At 40.4% G+C, this 16,646-nt stretch overlaps 1 protein-coding gene across 1 annotated transcript in view; it reads right to left on the bottom strand.

Annotated features, from left to right (window-relative positions):
• The window catches only part of map4l (microtubule associated protein 4 like), a 138,115-nt gene that overhangs the window by 13,730 nt on the left and 107,739 nt on the right, over nucleotides 1-16,646 (bottom strand). Inside the window, exon 12 of the mRNA XM_047367602.1 lies at nucleotides 8,884-8,943. Within this exon, the coding sequence (XP_047223558.1) occupies nucleotides 8,884-8,943 (60 nt within the window). The remainder of the gene's footprint in view (nucleotides 1-8,883; nucleotides 8,944-16,646) is intronic.

Raw genomic sequence — 16,646 nt, 5'->3', positions numbered from 1 at the left:
TGCTACCAGTCTGTTCATTATCAGCCATGTTGTTGTAAACGTAGTATTAGAAACAAGTGAAACAAATTACATTAAATAAAAATATCTTTGTAATGTTTATTGTGTGAGGTAATTACTATGGAGTAACATATTTTGATGAGTAAATCTTTTTACACAAATAATTTTGTACATTCCATTCACGTAAAACATTTTTTGAATAACTTGTGAACGTCACATCATTGCAGAGCAAGCGTGGAGTGCATGAATCTGGGGCAGTGGGACACTGGCTTTTATTTTCTGTAATAACTCCATAGATGTAGCGGGCGCTGCTAAGTTAGCAACCTTGCACGTTCTAGTCAATACCGATGTTTCGTTGACTATATAACGAGGCGGGTAGAGCTGGCTGAGTTGCTACATTGGAGGTCATCATTATCGGAACATCAGAATTGTGAAATGATTCTTTCCTTGCTCCAAGCCCAGGCGATGCCCCACCCCCGGGAGCCATATACCCTACTGTAAATGATAGCCCTTTCACACACAAAGTGGTAAAGTGCTATTCATAAAATCTTGCGGGCCGCAAGAACGATAAACATTCATATCAGGGTGGGGCCACAAAATATTGTATTGGGCCATGAGTTTGAGACCCCTGCTTTAGATGGACTCATTTAATGATCTTTTCCTGCAAGGTTCAAACTTTGAGCGTGAACCATTTGTTGTGTTTCCTTTAAGAAGGAATGCATGTGTAGTTAACCTAGAGTACACTGGCTCCAGATGGTGATATGTTTATATAGGCTTGTTATTGAAAGCTGTTTTGTCTCTGAACATTTAATGCTGAGGGCAAAATCAGAAGCTAAAAGAGAATAGAGTACAGAGATTCACGCCAACACACAAAGAACCAAGAAGCTATGCCCAATGGAGTCTACAGACAAATCTGATCCACTTGTTTAAAATTTGCTTGCATTGTCTTATTCAGCATGATAATGAAATCTTCAAGCAAGACAGTTTAATAGGTTACAATTCAGTTCAGAAGTCCAACTGAGGGTACCATCAATAATTCTGAAGCCAGCAACGTGACCTTCCCAGCTCAGTTGCTCTGTGTCATCATATTCCCCACTTGGCGGCATCAGAAAGGAGTGTGGAAACGACAGCTCCTGAGGTTCAAACCAAATATCGGACACAAAAGGAGTTCAAGGTGGCCAGTGCTGATGGAGCAACTTTCTGTAAGGTAAGACTGATAATTAGAAAATCTAAATTATGCACAAAAACCTTGAAGTTACTTTTCAGAGAGAGACAATTTGATAAAGTTAAATGCTTTAGTTATCTAAAGATAACCTGAACTTTAATACTTATTCCCCTCTAGAATTCCCTTTACGTAGTTTCATATATTTCTTGTTACATGTCTGATCTCTGTATTACATGGTCAAACTGCCCCTGTTAGTATGAATAACACTAACCTGCAGCATATCAAGTCAGCATACAGGAGAAGGAGACACCATTTTGTTACAGTGATGTTTGTATTTGAGCTACATAGATTTTCTTTGACTAGAAAACTGCAGACCGCTTCAAACAAAACAGACTGCTTCTAATGTGCACTAATGTGTTATGTTTATGCTTATTTTCATATAAGGTTGCCAATGTCAAATAAATAATGATTTAAAATGGTTGCTAATTCCTGACATACTATGTAAAAAAATATTTAGTGAAAATGCTTGAAAATTGGTCTAATGCAATTCCTACACAGGGCTGGGTTTGGGATTTGCCTTCGTGATGGAAGCAAGGCAGAGACATCAAGCAGCTTAATAATGCAGCAAGTGAATTCTTAATGTAACTATAATAGTAGCATGAAATACATTCTGGTGCTGTGTGGTCTTAATAGGTCAAATGCACTGTTGCATATGTGCCTGTCATTTTAATGGGAATTGAGATACGGTACTTTAAGTAAATAATGCTCTGTCACAACCCTATGACATTATATATCACAAAATTATCCAACACTTCTACCTGATTGATGCAAGGTTATTTGGCCATTTGGGGACAGTCCTGACACATTTAAAAATTGGGAATTTTACACCCTTTATCCTATTGCACATAGAGTAAACGGTGCATCAAAGTTAACAAACTTGGTAGAAAAGGAGAAAAACAAAAACTTTCCAAATTAAGTAGGGAACAATATGAGTAAGAAAAACTGGGATAGGATAAAATGCATGACTATTCTTTTAAGTCCTTTTTATGAGATGCCATAAAAAGTGCCATACCATCGCAGCATCTGCTGCTGCACACTGCTGTTTAGTTTGCAGGAAAATATTTGCTCTAGTTACAAGAAAGACAAATTCAGCTACAAAAACACAGACAGTGTTAGGCATGTCTGTTAAGCAGCTGAATGCAAACTGGGTACACGGGCAAGTAGTCCACTTAATAAATGAGATAAAATTACCTACTTAGACATGTGTTGCTCTACAAAACAGCAAAAATATACAGTTTTTACTGTGCAAAATTAGCAATGGAAAACTACTATGAAATTTAGCAGGTGTTTTTCTTTAACCTGTATTAATCCATGTCAAGATAAAAATAAATATATGTTATAAATAGCATTATTTTACAGGTAATATTCAATGAACCGCCACTTTAATGTGGTGGAGGGGTTTGAGGGCTGGAATGATCCTAGAGGCTATGTTGTCCAGGGCTTAAATGCTCCTGGTAGGGTCTACCATGGCAAACAGGCTCTGGGTGATGGGTCAGACAAAGAGCGGTTCAGACGCCTTCGTAAGGACCATATAACGTCGCCCGTTACAGCAGAGCCAGGGTCCTACCCTGGAGCCAGGCCTGGGGTCGGGACTCGTCAGCAAGCCCTGGTGGCTGGGTTACTTCTCGTGGGACCCGCAGTGCTTGTCATGGCGGCAATCCCCAAACCGTGTGGTGGCCACTGGCAGTAATGGATGCTGTCAAGCTGAAGAAGTCCTACCAACTGTGGTTGGCTTGTGGGATTCCTGAGGCCAAGCGTGCCATGGCCCGGGCTGTGGCAGAGGTTGGCCTCCAAGCGATTCTGGCACACCGTCTGGTGCCCCAGGAGAGGAGAGAAGTGCTTCGCCAACACTGGTTACAGTGGGGGTGGGGAACTGCTGACCTCGACTGGGAACATTATCAGGCAGTGGAAGGAGTACTTCGAGGATCTCCTCAATTCTCCCGTCATGGCTTTCCTGGTGAAAGCAGAGACTGGGGACTCGGAGTTGGACTCTTTCATCACCCAGGCTGAAGTCACCGAGGTGGTTAAAAAGCTCCACAGTGGCAAGGCTTTGGGGGTGGATGAGATCTGTCCTCATTACCTCAAGTCTCTGGATGTTGTGGGGCTGGCGTGGCTGACATGCCTCTTCAACATTGTGGCGGTTGGGCACAGTGCCTCTGGACTGGCAGACCGGGGTGGTGGTCCCCTTGCACAAGAAGTGTGTTCAAACTACAGGGGGATCACACTCCTCAGCCTCCCTGGTAAGGCCTATGCCAGAGTATTGGAGAGGAGAGTCTGGCCGATAGTCGAACCTTGGCTTCAGGAGGAGCAGTGTGGTTTTCGTTCCTGACGTGGAAGACTGGAACAGCTCTACACCCTTTACAGAGTGCTTAAGGGTTCATGGGAGTTTGCCCAACCAGCCCACATGTGTTGTGTGGACCTGAAGAAGGCATTCGACCGTGTCCCTCACGGTGACCTGTGGGGAGCATTCCAGGAGTACGGAGTCGGGGGCCCTATATTAGGGGCCATCCGGTTTCTGTACAAGCAGAGCAGGAGTTTGGTTCGCATAGCCGACATTAAGTCGGACCTGTTCCCGGTGCATGTTGGACTCCAGCAGGGCTTCCCTTGTCCTGTTCATAACTTTCATGGAGCCGGAGGGGTCTGGTTTGGGGACCAGTGGATTTCATCTCTTCTTTTTGCAGATGACGTGGTCTTGCTGGCCCCCTCTGGCCAAGACCTACATTATGCACTGGGTGGTTCACAGCAGAGTGTGAAGAGGCGGGGATGAGGATCAGCTCCTCCAAGTCCGAGGCCACGGTTTTTGACTGGAAAAGGGTGGTTTGCCCTCTTCAGGTTGGAGGGGAGTTCCTGCATCAAGTGGAGGAGTTCAAGTATCTCAGGGTCTTGTTCACGAATGGGGGAGAATAGAGCGAGAGATTGACAGGTGGATTGGTGAGGCTTTCCGCAGTAATGGAGACACTGTGCCGGTCTGTTGTGATGAACAAAGAGCTGAGTCGAAAACCTAAGCTCTCAATTTATTAGTCGCCTATGTTCCTACCCTCACCTATGGGCATGAACTTTGGGTCACGACAGAAAGAATGAGATCCTGGAAAGAAGTGGCTGAAATGAGCTTTCTCCACAGGGTGGAGATATGGTAAGAAGCCCGGCCATCTGGGAGGATCATGGGATAGAGTTGGTGCTCCTCCACATCGAGCGGAGTCAGTTGAGGTGGGTTGGGCATCTGTATCGGATGTCCCCTGGTTTCCTCCTTCGGGAGATGTTTCAGGCACGTCACACAGGGAGGAGGCCCAGTGGATGGCCCAGGACATGTTGGCTGGCCTGTGAACGCCTTGGGCTCCCCATGGAGGAGCTGGAGGAGGTGTCTGGGGAGAGGGAAGTCTGGGCGTTTCTACTAAGTCTGCGGCTACCGCGACCCCGTCCTGAATGAAGCGGAAGATGACGAGTACGAGAAATATTCAATGCGTTACCGCAGGAAAACCTTTTGGTTTTCTGTTTTAGGTAAAAGCAATTAGATCATGTTTTACATTTTACTTGTACATTTCTATGTAAACACAGTGAAACTAAGGTACATATTTTACTCATGGTTACCACATGAAAATCTCATAGTTGCCCATGCATATGGTGGTTAAATCTAAATTTAGCTCCAAACTGCTGTAATGAGAAAAGCTGTATCAAATGAGGTGAGAAGAAATACTTCTACGTTTGGATTCAACCAAGGATAATGAGAGATAAATTAAATGCTGCTTACTCAAAGTGACAATGTTTTGGCTAAAATTATATATATTTTTTTACATATATTGCAGTTTAAAAATGTTATATAGAGTAAAACCAACACATCTTATTTAAATTTACTTTCTAACTACTGATTTTTTATTGCTCTGAATCTGGACAGAGTATTTAAGGAGTAGATTTCACCCCAATTTGCTTGTTGTCAGTATGGCAATCCGAAGCACTTCACCATTTAAAGTATTTAAAGTATATTATGATAAAGAAGAAACCCATTTATTGTTAAGCACTGAGGTCACTACAAAATCAATTTGTGAAAACATTTAGTTACTGCAACTAGATAAAAGTACAACTTTATACAGTCTTAATAAGGTGTTGATAGAACATCTGTATGCACTTTAACCTAAAGGAGACAATTTATTGTTAATAGTCTTTGCTAAAGACTACATATATGGGTTATTTTCTTTAAACCAAGCAAACTCACTGTAAACACACAAATGAATCACATGCATCTCTACTACATTTTCTATATATGGGTAAATGTTTCATTTGTTTTTGCTGTATCAGTTTGCCTCTATGCTTGTGAAAGCCCAGCAGCAGACGTAAGACGGCTTCCTCCAATCTCTGTCTTAGTTTTCTTAGTGTCTTAGTCTCCTACGCCTGGATAAAAAATGGCATGATGACGCAGGTTGCACAGGCAACGGATGACTCACTAAGCACAGTGAGCACACATACACCTATCACGTGAGCATACACGCACATGCACGTGCACACACTCAAACACATACAAGAGCAGCTGGGTATGAACTCATATTTATCTTCTTGTGTTTTTTTTTTCAGTTTTATAGCGTATAATAACCCTCTTAATTGATTTTAAGCAGACTGCTCAAGTTCCTGTGAGGTTAGTCGCATTCAATATTAGAAACCAAGTTAAATTGCTGATAATATTCTGGAGCATTTCTTCCATTGAAGGAAAACAACTGGAAAGCATATTTCATGTGTTAAAATGAGTCACAACTTTAATGTTGTAATGTTTTGTGAATAATTGATTCATTTAAAACAAAAATCTGAGGCATTGTTAGGAAAGTACTTTGCACGTGTTTTCATACCTGTTGAACCTTTTCACATCTTGTAACTTAACAATCACAAATTGCAATGTAGTTTCGGGAGTTTCTATGATAGACCAACATAAAATAATTCATAACTGTGAAGTGGAAGGAGAATGATACATGGTTTTCAAGTGTTTCAACAATTAAAAAGGGAAATGTATGGTGCACTTTGTATTCAGCCTCCCTTCTTACGATACATCTAAAGACAATCCAGTGCCATCAACTACCTTCTGAAGTCAACAGCTTAGTAAAGAGAAGTCCACCTGTGTGTAATTTAATCTTAGTATGAAGCCAGATCTTCTGTGATGGCCACATAGGTTTCTTAGAGAACATTAGTGGAGACTAAGGAACACAGCAGATGGTGGAGGCAGCATCATGCCATGGGAATGCTTTTCATCAGCGAGACAGGCAAGCTTGTCAGAGTAGATGAGAAAATAGCTAGAGGTAAAATCCTGGAAGAAAACCAGTTAGAGACACCTCCCCACAGCTACAGCAGCTCTGAAAATGCACTCAGAGCCACAATGTAATGGTTTAGATCAGTGGTACCCAACCTTGGTCCTCAGGGCCCCCTGTCCTGCATATTTTAGATATTTTTCTGCTTTAACACGCCTGGCTCAGATGGTTGCAGTTCAGCAATAGTCGGTTAATCAGCCATCAATTGAAACCTAAAACATGCTGGATAGGAGGCCTTGAGGAAAAGGGCTGGGAACCACTGGTTTAGATCAATACATATTCATGTGTTAGAATGGTCCAAAGTCTACACCTAAATCCAACTTAGATTTTGTGATTAAACTTGAGAACTGATGTTTACACATGATCACTATCAAATCTGACCTGAACTGTGCCTGAAATATTCTACAAAGAAGAATGAACAGACATTTCGGTCTCTAGATGTGTGAGGCTTTTAGAGATGCACCGCAAAAGAATCGAAGCTGTAATTACTGCAAAATATGATTTTAGAAAGTATTGTCTTCGGGCAGCTGAATACATACATACATATAGCTGAAAACCAAGCTTTTCAGATTGTCATTTATGAAATATGTTAAAACCATGTATCCTTTTATCTTTTACTTTATTTTTGAGACCTGTGTTGGTCTATCATGTAAAATCTTAGTCAAATAGATTAAAGCTTGTGGTTGTAAATTGACAAAATGTAAAAGTTCAATGGATTTAAATACTTTTGAAAGGATTAATCCACAAAAAAACAGCCTAGACTTTGTACTGTTTTCTTCTTGAGCATCTTTATGCCTTCAGAGTCTGATGGCTCTCTTCATTGTCACAGTAACTGGCAGATGAAAAAAAAATGGTTCAGAAGAAACAGTGACATAAGGGAAGCAAAACACAGTGTCTCAAATTTTCAGTTTGACATGATGGCAGATGTACTGGAGCCTGCTAATCAAAAGCACAACTTTGAAACTTATTTTTGCTTTGTCTTGTTTTTGGGTTTGATGTACACAAGAGCACAGAAAATGGAGGAAAACAAATAAAGACCGTTTATCCATGGCTATTTTAAAATAAGGGGCCACTGTGTACCACGTCTAAGACAACAGAAGAACAGACACAACATTTTAAACTAATCCATTTCACACAAGATGTAACATCAAACAATATGGGTCACTTGGTATGTCTTTTAGACAGTGCTATTGGATGTGGAGGTGTTAATAATGGAATTGGCTGAAGATGCACCGCTTTGTTTTTGGTGCACTGAGGTCAACATTATGGTATGTAAAGGTGAAAACAAAATCATTTCTTGAAGGCATATATGCACAGTTTAATGTTAGGTCAATACAGCAGCAATAAGGACATGACAAAAATTGCTGTCAAGTTGAATATGCTATATATACTTTTACCTGTTTCTAATAATATTAAAAACAAAATCACATTGGATACGGAAGGAAAAACCCTGCTGGCATCATTCAGTTTATCTGGATACAGTAAATTCACAGCCTTTTAGAAGCAAGGTTGAAATTGTTAATTTTGATGTTTTGGTTCAAAATTCTTCATACCCCTGGCAGATTTAGATTAAAATATTTCATTGAACCAAGATGTTTGTTTCTGATAGGAAATGAGACAGGCATCTTTCTAAAGATACTAAAAACAATGTACAAGACGTATTAATAAAGAAGAGCCGTTTTTTATTTACATTTTAATAAAAAACAGCATATTGAAAATTATTTATACCTTTCTCAAAAATCTATGGAAAAAGCTTTATTGAATCAAAACCTTCATATAATTCCTGACCAGCTTTTTGCATGTTTCCACTCGTACTCTGACGATTTATCTTTGGTGATAAGCTCCAAGTCTTTGAGGTTGGAAGACCTCCTTGCCATCACCCTAATTCTTAGCTGCCTGTACAAATTCTATATCAGATTCCAGTAAGGACTCTGGCATCAAACCAAAAATATTACTTTCATCCAGAAGAATCAATTTGGTAAAAATTAAAGGTCTGCCAGGGCTATGACTAATTTTGGGGTCATCTGTATGCCTTCTCTCTGTATTTCACTTTTTAAAGGAAGTAAAAGCTAAACACAGGCTGATCCAAACAAAAGACAGTAGAATATTTTACTATTACAGAAACTACTGCTATTACTACCAAGTTCTGAGTTTTTCATCCATTGCTAGAGAATATCAGTCAAAACCATCAACAAGTTGAAATTGCACATACAGAAAAATGCTTTGTGTTCTTACAGGCATGTCATTTTCAATGTTGACATGGACAGCAAGTCATGGTGTGTGCTGAGTGGATGTAGATAGCATGGATGTCGTATGTGGGAGAATACAGATAGGTGGGAGCATGTAGTGGTGTGTGAGGTGGCAGAGACTCACTCTAGCCTTGGCAGCAGGGGTGGAGGGGTCAGATGTCTTGTTGTTCGGGGTGGAGGAGACCTGGGGAGACAACCAGGCCCTAGTCAATAAAATTCTCCAACCAACCACACGTCAAAGAACAACGACGTGGAAAAGCAGGAATCGGTGTTTTGAAGAGGGGATGATGAGGTGGATCAAAAGGAGAATGGCTGGATAAAACACGTGTGGGTCGTTACAACTGATTTACATGAAAGAGTGGGTGGGGATAAACACAACATAAATCTAGTGAATCTAATCCACAGACAAAATGTCTGGATGAAGGAAATATTTAATAAAACATTTTATGTAGTCTATGTAAAAATGGATCAGGGTAGCCATTTATATGGTAAAACATTGAGGCAGATGGGGCACCTTACAAGTGATCACAACAAATAACAGTAGATTAGTTCCCTATAAATTGAGACTGAATCATCTCTTGAAGACATAATAACTTGGATGGCTTCAAATTTTCAGCTTCTAAATTCAGACAAGACAGAAGTTGTCGTCTTTGGACCGGAGTCTTTAAAAAAGAAACTGCTTAGTCAATCACTTAACCTGGATGGCATTAAATTGATCTCCGATATAAAGTAAAAAACCTTGGTGTTATTTTTGACCAGGACATGTCATTTAAATCCCATATTAAAACAGGTTTCTAGGATTTCCTTCTTTCACCTCCGGAACATTGGCAAAATTAGAAATATCCTGTCCAGGAGTGACGCTGAAAAACTAGTCCACGCATTTGTTACTTCAAGGCTGGACTATTGTAATTCTTTACTATTAGGATGTCCACAAAATGCAGTTAAAAGCCTTCAGCTGATTCAAAATGCTGCAGCAAGAGTTCTGATGAAAATTAAAAAGAGAGATCATATTTCTCCTATTTTAGCTTCCCTTCATTGGCTCCCTGTTAAATCCAAGATAGAATTTAAAATTCTCCTCCTCACATATAAAGCCCTTAATGATTTAGCTCCATCATACATCAGAGATCTGATTGTTCCATATGTTCCAAACAGAGCACTTTGTTCTCACACTGCAGGTTTACTGGTGGTTCCTAGAGTCTCTAGAAGTAGAATGGGAGGCAGATCCTTTAGTTATCAAGCTCCACTCCTGTGGAACCAGCTCCCAGCTTTAGTCCGTGAGGCAGACACCCTGTCTACTTTTAAGGCTAGGCTTAAAACTTTCCTTTTTGATAAAGCTTATAGTTAGAGTGGCTTAGGTTATCCTGAGCTTTCTTCTTTATTTTTACCTCCGTCTTCTTCCCTCCCTGTTGGATGGAGTAAGGGGGAGTCAGGTTTAGCCTAAACCGGCTCAGTTATGGTTGAGGTGCAAACACACCCTCCATTTCTGCTACCTGTATGACCCCTTCTCTTTTCCAATGATTATAATCAGTCTGACAGAGACAGGTATCCCAATCATTGTGGTTTTTAGTATAACAATGACCATCAGTGGGCTCTAGATGGACAAACTGTCTACTTTTAAGACTAGGCTTAAAACTTTCCTTTTTGATAAAGCTTATAGTTAGAGTGGCTTAGGTTATCCTGAGCTATCGCTGTAATTATGCTGCTATAGGCTTAGGCTGCTGAAGGACATAATAACCACTTTCACCCTCTTCGCTACATTCTCACACTACTCTCCAATTTTGCATTATTTGCTGTTATTTCAGCTTTTAACTTTGTTCTCTCTTTTCTCTTCCTAGAAGCCACACCTGGCCTGGCTTTGTGTCTACCTGTGACACCTTTCTGGAGAAGGGCATCGTCCAAGCTTCTGCTGGCAACACCTTAAAGCTCACCCTCTACCGATGATCCACATGGCCCTGTCTTTTAGTGTTTAACCCTTTCTCTCTTCTAGACATGGCGATTGACTGAGCTTAACTGTAACTAACTCCATGTGCTCTCTTTCAGACTCTAACCTTGAAAACTGGCTCAGAGTTTATCTGTTCTTTCTTTTTAGGTGAAATGACTAAAGGAGCTACATCCATTAACATTTTATTTTCCTTCCTATAGAAAATACTCCTGGATCAGTTCTTCTTTGTTCTCTTTGTGTCTCTGCTCTGTTCTCTCAAACCCCCAGTCGGTCGTGGCAGATGGCCGCTCACACTGAGCCTGGTTCTGCTGGAGGTTTCTTCCTGTTAAAAGGGAGTTTTTCCTCTCCACTGTCGCTACATGCATGCTCAGTATGAGGGATTGCTGCAAAGTCAACGCCAGTAACTGTCCACTGTCTCTACATGCTCATCCAGGAGTAGTGACTGCTGCAAATCTCTGACTCGATGCAATCTGCTGGGTTTCCTTAGACAGAAAAACTCTTTATCCAATTTGAATGAATAACTGAATCTGATTGAACTGTTCAATGGTTAGGATTAATTGGAATGTATGTACCTGACTGTTGTGAAGTGCCTTGAGACGACATGTGTTGTGAATTGGCGCTACATAAATAAAACTGAATTGAATTGAATCATGTGAGCGACAAATAATTACAGTGTTTTGCTAAGTATTCATATGCCTTGGACTTTCATGTTTTTTTCAATCACAAACTGTTTGTTTCTTTAAGATTCTACAAAATGTGTGGCAAGCATATACAGGTCCTTCTCAAAATATTAGCATATTGTGATAAAGTTAATTATTTTCCATAATGTCATGATGAAAATTTAAGATTCATATATTTTAGATTCATTGCACACTAACTGAAATATTTCAGGTCTTTTATTGTCTTAATACGGATGATTTTGGCATACAGCTCATGAAAACCCAAAATTCCTATCTCACAAAATTAGCATATTTCATCCGACCAATAAAATAAAAGTGTTTTTAATACAAAAAACGTCAACCTTCAAATAATCATGTACAGTTATGCACTCAATACTTGGTCGGGAATCCTTTTGCAGAAATGACTGCTTCAATGCGGTGTGGCATGGAGGCAATCAGCCTGTGGCACTGCTGAGGTCTTATGGAGGCCCAGGATGCTTCGATAGCGGCCTTTAGCTCATCCAGAGTGTTGGGTCTTGAGTCTCTCAACGTTCTCTTCACAATATCCCACAGATTCTCTATGGGGTTCAGGTCAGGAGAGTTGGCAGGCCGATTGAGCACAGTGATACCATGGTCAGTAAACCATTTACCAGTGGTTTTGGCACTGTGAGCAGGTGCCAGGTCGTGCTGAAAAATGAAATCTTCATCTCCATAAAGCTTTTCAGCAGATGGAAGCATGAAGTGCTCCAAAATCTCCTGATAGCTAGCTGCATTGACCCTGCCCTTGATAAAACACAGTGGACCAACACCAGCAGCTGACACGGCAACCCAGACCATCACTGACTGTGGGTACTTGACACTGGACTTCTGGCATTTTGGCATTTCCTTCTCCCCAGTCTTCCTCCAGACTCTGGCACCTTGATTTCCGAATGACATGCAGAATTTGCTTTCATCCGAAAAATACTTTGTAGTACTTTGGACCACTGAGCAACAGTCCAGTGCTGCTTCTCTGTAGCCCAGGTCAGGCGCTTCTGCCGCTGTTTCTGGTTCAAAAGTGGCTTGACCTGGGGAATGCGGCACCTGTAGCCCATTTCCTGCACACGCCTGTGCACGGTGGCTCTGGATGTTTCTACTCCAGACTCAGTCCACTGCTTCCGCAGGTCCCCCAAGGTCTGGAATCGGCCCTTCTCCACAATCTTCCTCAGGGTCCGGTCACCTCTTCTCGTTGTGCAGCGTTTTCTGCCACACTTTTTCCTTCCCACAGACTTCCCACTGAGGTGCCTTGATGCAGCACTCTGGGAACAGCCTATTCGTTCAGAAATTTCTTTCTCTGTCTTACCCTCTTGCTTGAGGGTGTCAATAGTGGCCTTCTGGACAGCAGTCAGGTCGGCAGTCTTACCCATGATTGGGGTTTTGAGTGATGAACCAGGCTGGGAGTTTTAAAGGCCTCAGAAATCTTTTGCAGGTGTTTAGAGTTAACTCGTTGATTCAGATGATTAGGTTCATAGCTCGTTTAGAGACCCTTTTAATGATATGCTAATTTTGTGAGATAGGAATTTTGGGTTTTCATGAGCTGTATGCCAAAATCATCCGTATTAAGACAATAAAAGACCTGAAAGACCACTGCTTCATAAAGGCCAAATGTGTGGAGTGTACAACTAATAGTTGTCCTGTCCACAGACTCTTCCGCATGAGGTGTGGATCTCTGAAGCGTCTTGCATGGCCTGTCAGTTTGAGTGGGAGGGCCATGTCTTCAGCAGTTTGCAGTTGTGCCACACTCTTTCCATTTTTGGACAATCTGTGATATGTTCAAACCTTGGGATAATTATTTATATAACCCTATTCTGCTTTAAACCTCTTCACAACTTTAGTCCCAAGCTATCATGGCATGCTCCACAGCATGACCAGGCAAAAGAAGGTTAATGACACATGGATAGATCTGACAGAAAGCTCTGCACCTTTTAAGGTGAACAGAAAGAAATAATTTGCTTCTGTGCTTTTAGAAAAAATGGAAACTTGAATTAAGCAGGTTCACTCAGGGCAATTATATTCAAACTACAAGCCTAAAATCCCCAATTTTGCATGATAAAAACATATTTTTCTCCACCTAAATCCTACATATAAAATAGCAAAATTATACATTAGGCACTTGGCTAATATCTTACTGACATTAGTCTATAGAGATAACTCAAACAGATGTTACCGCATCTTGTGAGGTAAGTAGTAGAGGCTGAAATTTTTTCAGAAATCCCACGGGTCACGGGATTCCCACGGGAATCCCGCGGGACAGGAGACATCAGTAAAGATCACGTGATTGGGACGTTACAGGATAAAAAATGAATGGGAGCAGACGGGAGCGGGAGCTAACCAATAGGAGGGAAAATAAACTAGGATCAATTGTCTTTGGAAATGTAAAACTGAGACTTTGTTATAAACTTTAAGAAAAAAAACTTGGATCGACGCCACCATTGTGTAGTTTTTTTCCAAGAAGCCTATACTATAATGCGAGTCAAACGAACTACACGACCCACAAGCCAACAGTGCTTCTGCTCGATGTTTTCCACTTGCGTTCAGAATGGAGGGAACAAACGCAGGTGGAGAACTGGACGTGGTAAAATTGGATTTGCAACGTAAAGTCAGAAGTAAGGTCTTATCTCATAGAGCTGACATAGAGCTGACAGGAAAGTCGCAAATTTTACCAAACTTCAGGAGAGTTGAATGTAGCGGTGTTAACACGCAGTCTGCTGCTTGTAAAACGTGTTTAGTCGTAATCAAGTTCACCAGTGATTAAGGGACACTTGTAAGACAGATTCTGGATTAAATCAGCCCTGCATCTCTTTATTCATCAAACCAAAAGTACCAACATGTGTCAAGTCTCATCTGACCAACAAAATTGCTGCATGTGCACTAAAGATTTAAGAGGGGACATGGGGAAATGTATTTCTTTTGCGTCCCCACGCAATACTTTTGCGTTCGGCATTTTGGAACAGCAGCACAGATGACAAACTGCTCATAAAACAAACAGCACTGATATGTCATTGATATGGTTTATTTGTCATATGCAGGTTAACACGCAGTAAACAATGTGATGAAATGCTTAGGATAAGAAGAACCGTTCAAATCACGATAAAAAGAAAAACACTAATGGTGTACAAAAAAAAGTACACATCATGCAGCAGCAATAAGCAAACAAAGTGTCACAGATGTGGTTTCGTGCAGCATTATGGTCCAGAGTTCAGTAGTTTCACAGCCTGTGGATAAAAACTGTCTTTTAGTCTGATTGAAGATCATTTTATTTAAGACCGATTTCAAAATAAAACTCAATAAATCTCAAAACGGGTGTAGTGTTTGTTTCATTTATGCAGTTATCTGGTTTGGAAACTATCCCACAAAGTATTGCGAGATAACGCAAAGACTATTGCGTGAGAACGCAAAAGAGAAAAAATACCCCCATGTCCACTCCCGTGTCACCCTCTAGTAAGTAGGGGTGCACCAATTGATCGGGCCCGATTTCCTTAATTTTGGGAGATTGGTGATCGGCCAATACTTAAATGTAAAACCGATCGTATTCACCAATCTTATCTACTTGTCTAACCTATGAGTTTTGATCTTCTTTTAAATGTGAAAAATGAAAGACTAAAGCAACTTCAATGCTCAAAATGTTTCATTTATATTTGAGAGCACTGCCTCATGTGCAGTTGAACAGGTTTGTATTGTTTAAGGGGTATTGTTCAATCTTTTTGAATAAAATAAGATTGTATCTTTAAAGGTGACCTTATATCATCTGACAGTAGTTGTGTTTCCATTGACAATCAAATTGCGCAAATTGTAGTTATGAAAATAAATGTGCTTAATGGAAACAAGACAATTTCGAAAAAAGTCCCATTTTTTGATAAAAACGTTTTTGCGCTAGGATGAAGTGGTTTTTTTGGCCGTATCGAAATTGGTGTATTCCGTAAAACTGCAATGGAAACACTTTTGTTTTTTACTTGACCAACAACCGGATGTTATTACTGAGAAAAAAGACAAAGAAAACAACAGGAATTAGTAGGAGGATGATGTTATGGCGTAAACAAACTTATTCATGTGAGATTTTAATTGCATTTCCTATTTATGGAAACACAGCAATTGCAACACTGTATTTTGTATTAAAATTTGAATCAGCCGGTCAGGCTTTTTAAAGTTCGGTAATCGGTGATTGGCCAGATAACTGCAATCGGTGCACCCCTTGGGAGAAAACCTTTTTGAATCTATGTCAATTATCTAAATATGCATGTCTGCATATATGGAAGTCATTACCCCTCAAAAAACACAGTAGTTATTCATATAGCAGTGCTGTGTACAGTTTCAGTCAGAGGTTTACACCCATCCATCATGGTTGTGAATCTTAATTTAAGACTTTTAATTGTGCATTTGAATTGTTCTATTTCCAGTGAGGTATGATTAAACCACAACTGTGCATGCAGGTTTTAATTTACATGATCATCCAGACTGTCTCTAATTGTTCAAAGAAATAGTAATTTAAGCGTATGTACACTTGTGAATAAAACAAATATGTATAAAAATGTTTGTTCTCAATATCAGACAGTAGGAAAAATAAGGTTATGTATCTTTTTATACAGTGTAAATATCAGATTATTAGCATCATGCTGAGGGGTGTGTTTTAGGCTGACACTGACACTGGATGGAGTAATAATGGAAGACTGTCTCCACATTCTTCAACGTTACTTCAAATCAATGGCCAAATGGTGGAAGTTTTGGACACAATGGGGTGATCCATTAGGACAGTCCCCAACTCAAACCTAAGTTTATCGACTATATTTGGTCCAGGAAACAAACCAATTCAAATTAGATCCACCATTTCTGACATGAAGAGTGATCAAATATTCAGAATACCAGAATAATACCATAACCTTTTGGATGGCTATGGACAACATTCTGTTTCTCCGCAACTTTCCATTCTGAGAAAAGAATGGTTCTGATCCCTTATTAAAAGCTCAAAATTACTATGGCATTCATGACCATGATGAGTGACTATACAATTCTGAACTGAACTGTGACCAAAAGAAAACAAGGTTCTGTGACAGGAAAAGATGGACAAACAATGATAAGCTGCACTGACAGAATATCACAAGGCAAGGCAAGCAGTTAAGAGGATCATGTGCATGATTCAAAGCGACAGCACAGTTCTCTCCCCAAGACAGGGAGATACAAGCACTGAGGAGACAGAGACAGACAACCCAGTCAGGTCACTGAGATGTGTCAAGACATGACATGCTGGGAAAG

This window comes from Girardinichthys multiradiatus, chromosome 6 (genome assembly GCF_021462225.1).
Source record: "Girardinichthys multiradiatus isolate DD_20200921_A chromosome 6, DD_fGirMul_XY1, whole genome shotgun sequence".
Classification (NCBI taxonomy): Eukaryota; Metazoa; Chordata; class Actinopteri; order Cyprinodontiformes; family Goodeidae; genus Girardinichthys; species Girardinichthys multiradiatus.
Note: the sequence above shows the minus strand (reverse complement) of the source record. Positions and strands in the feature narration are given on the sequence as shown.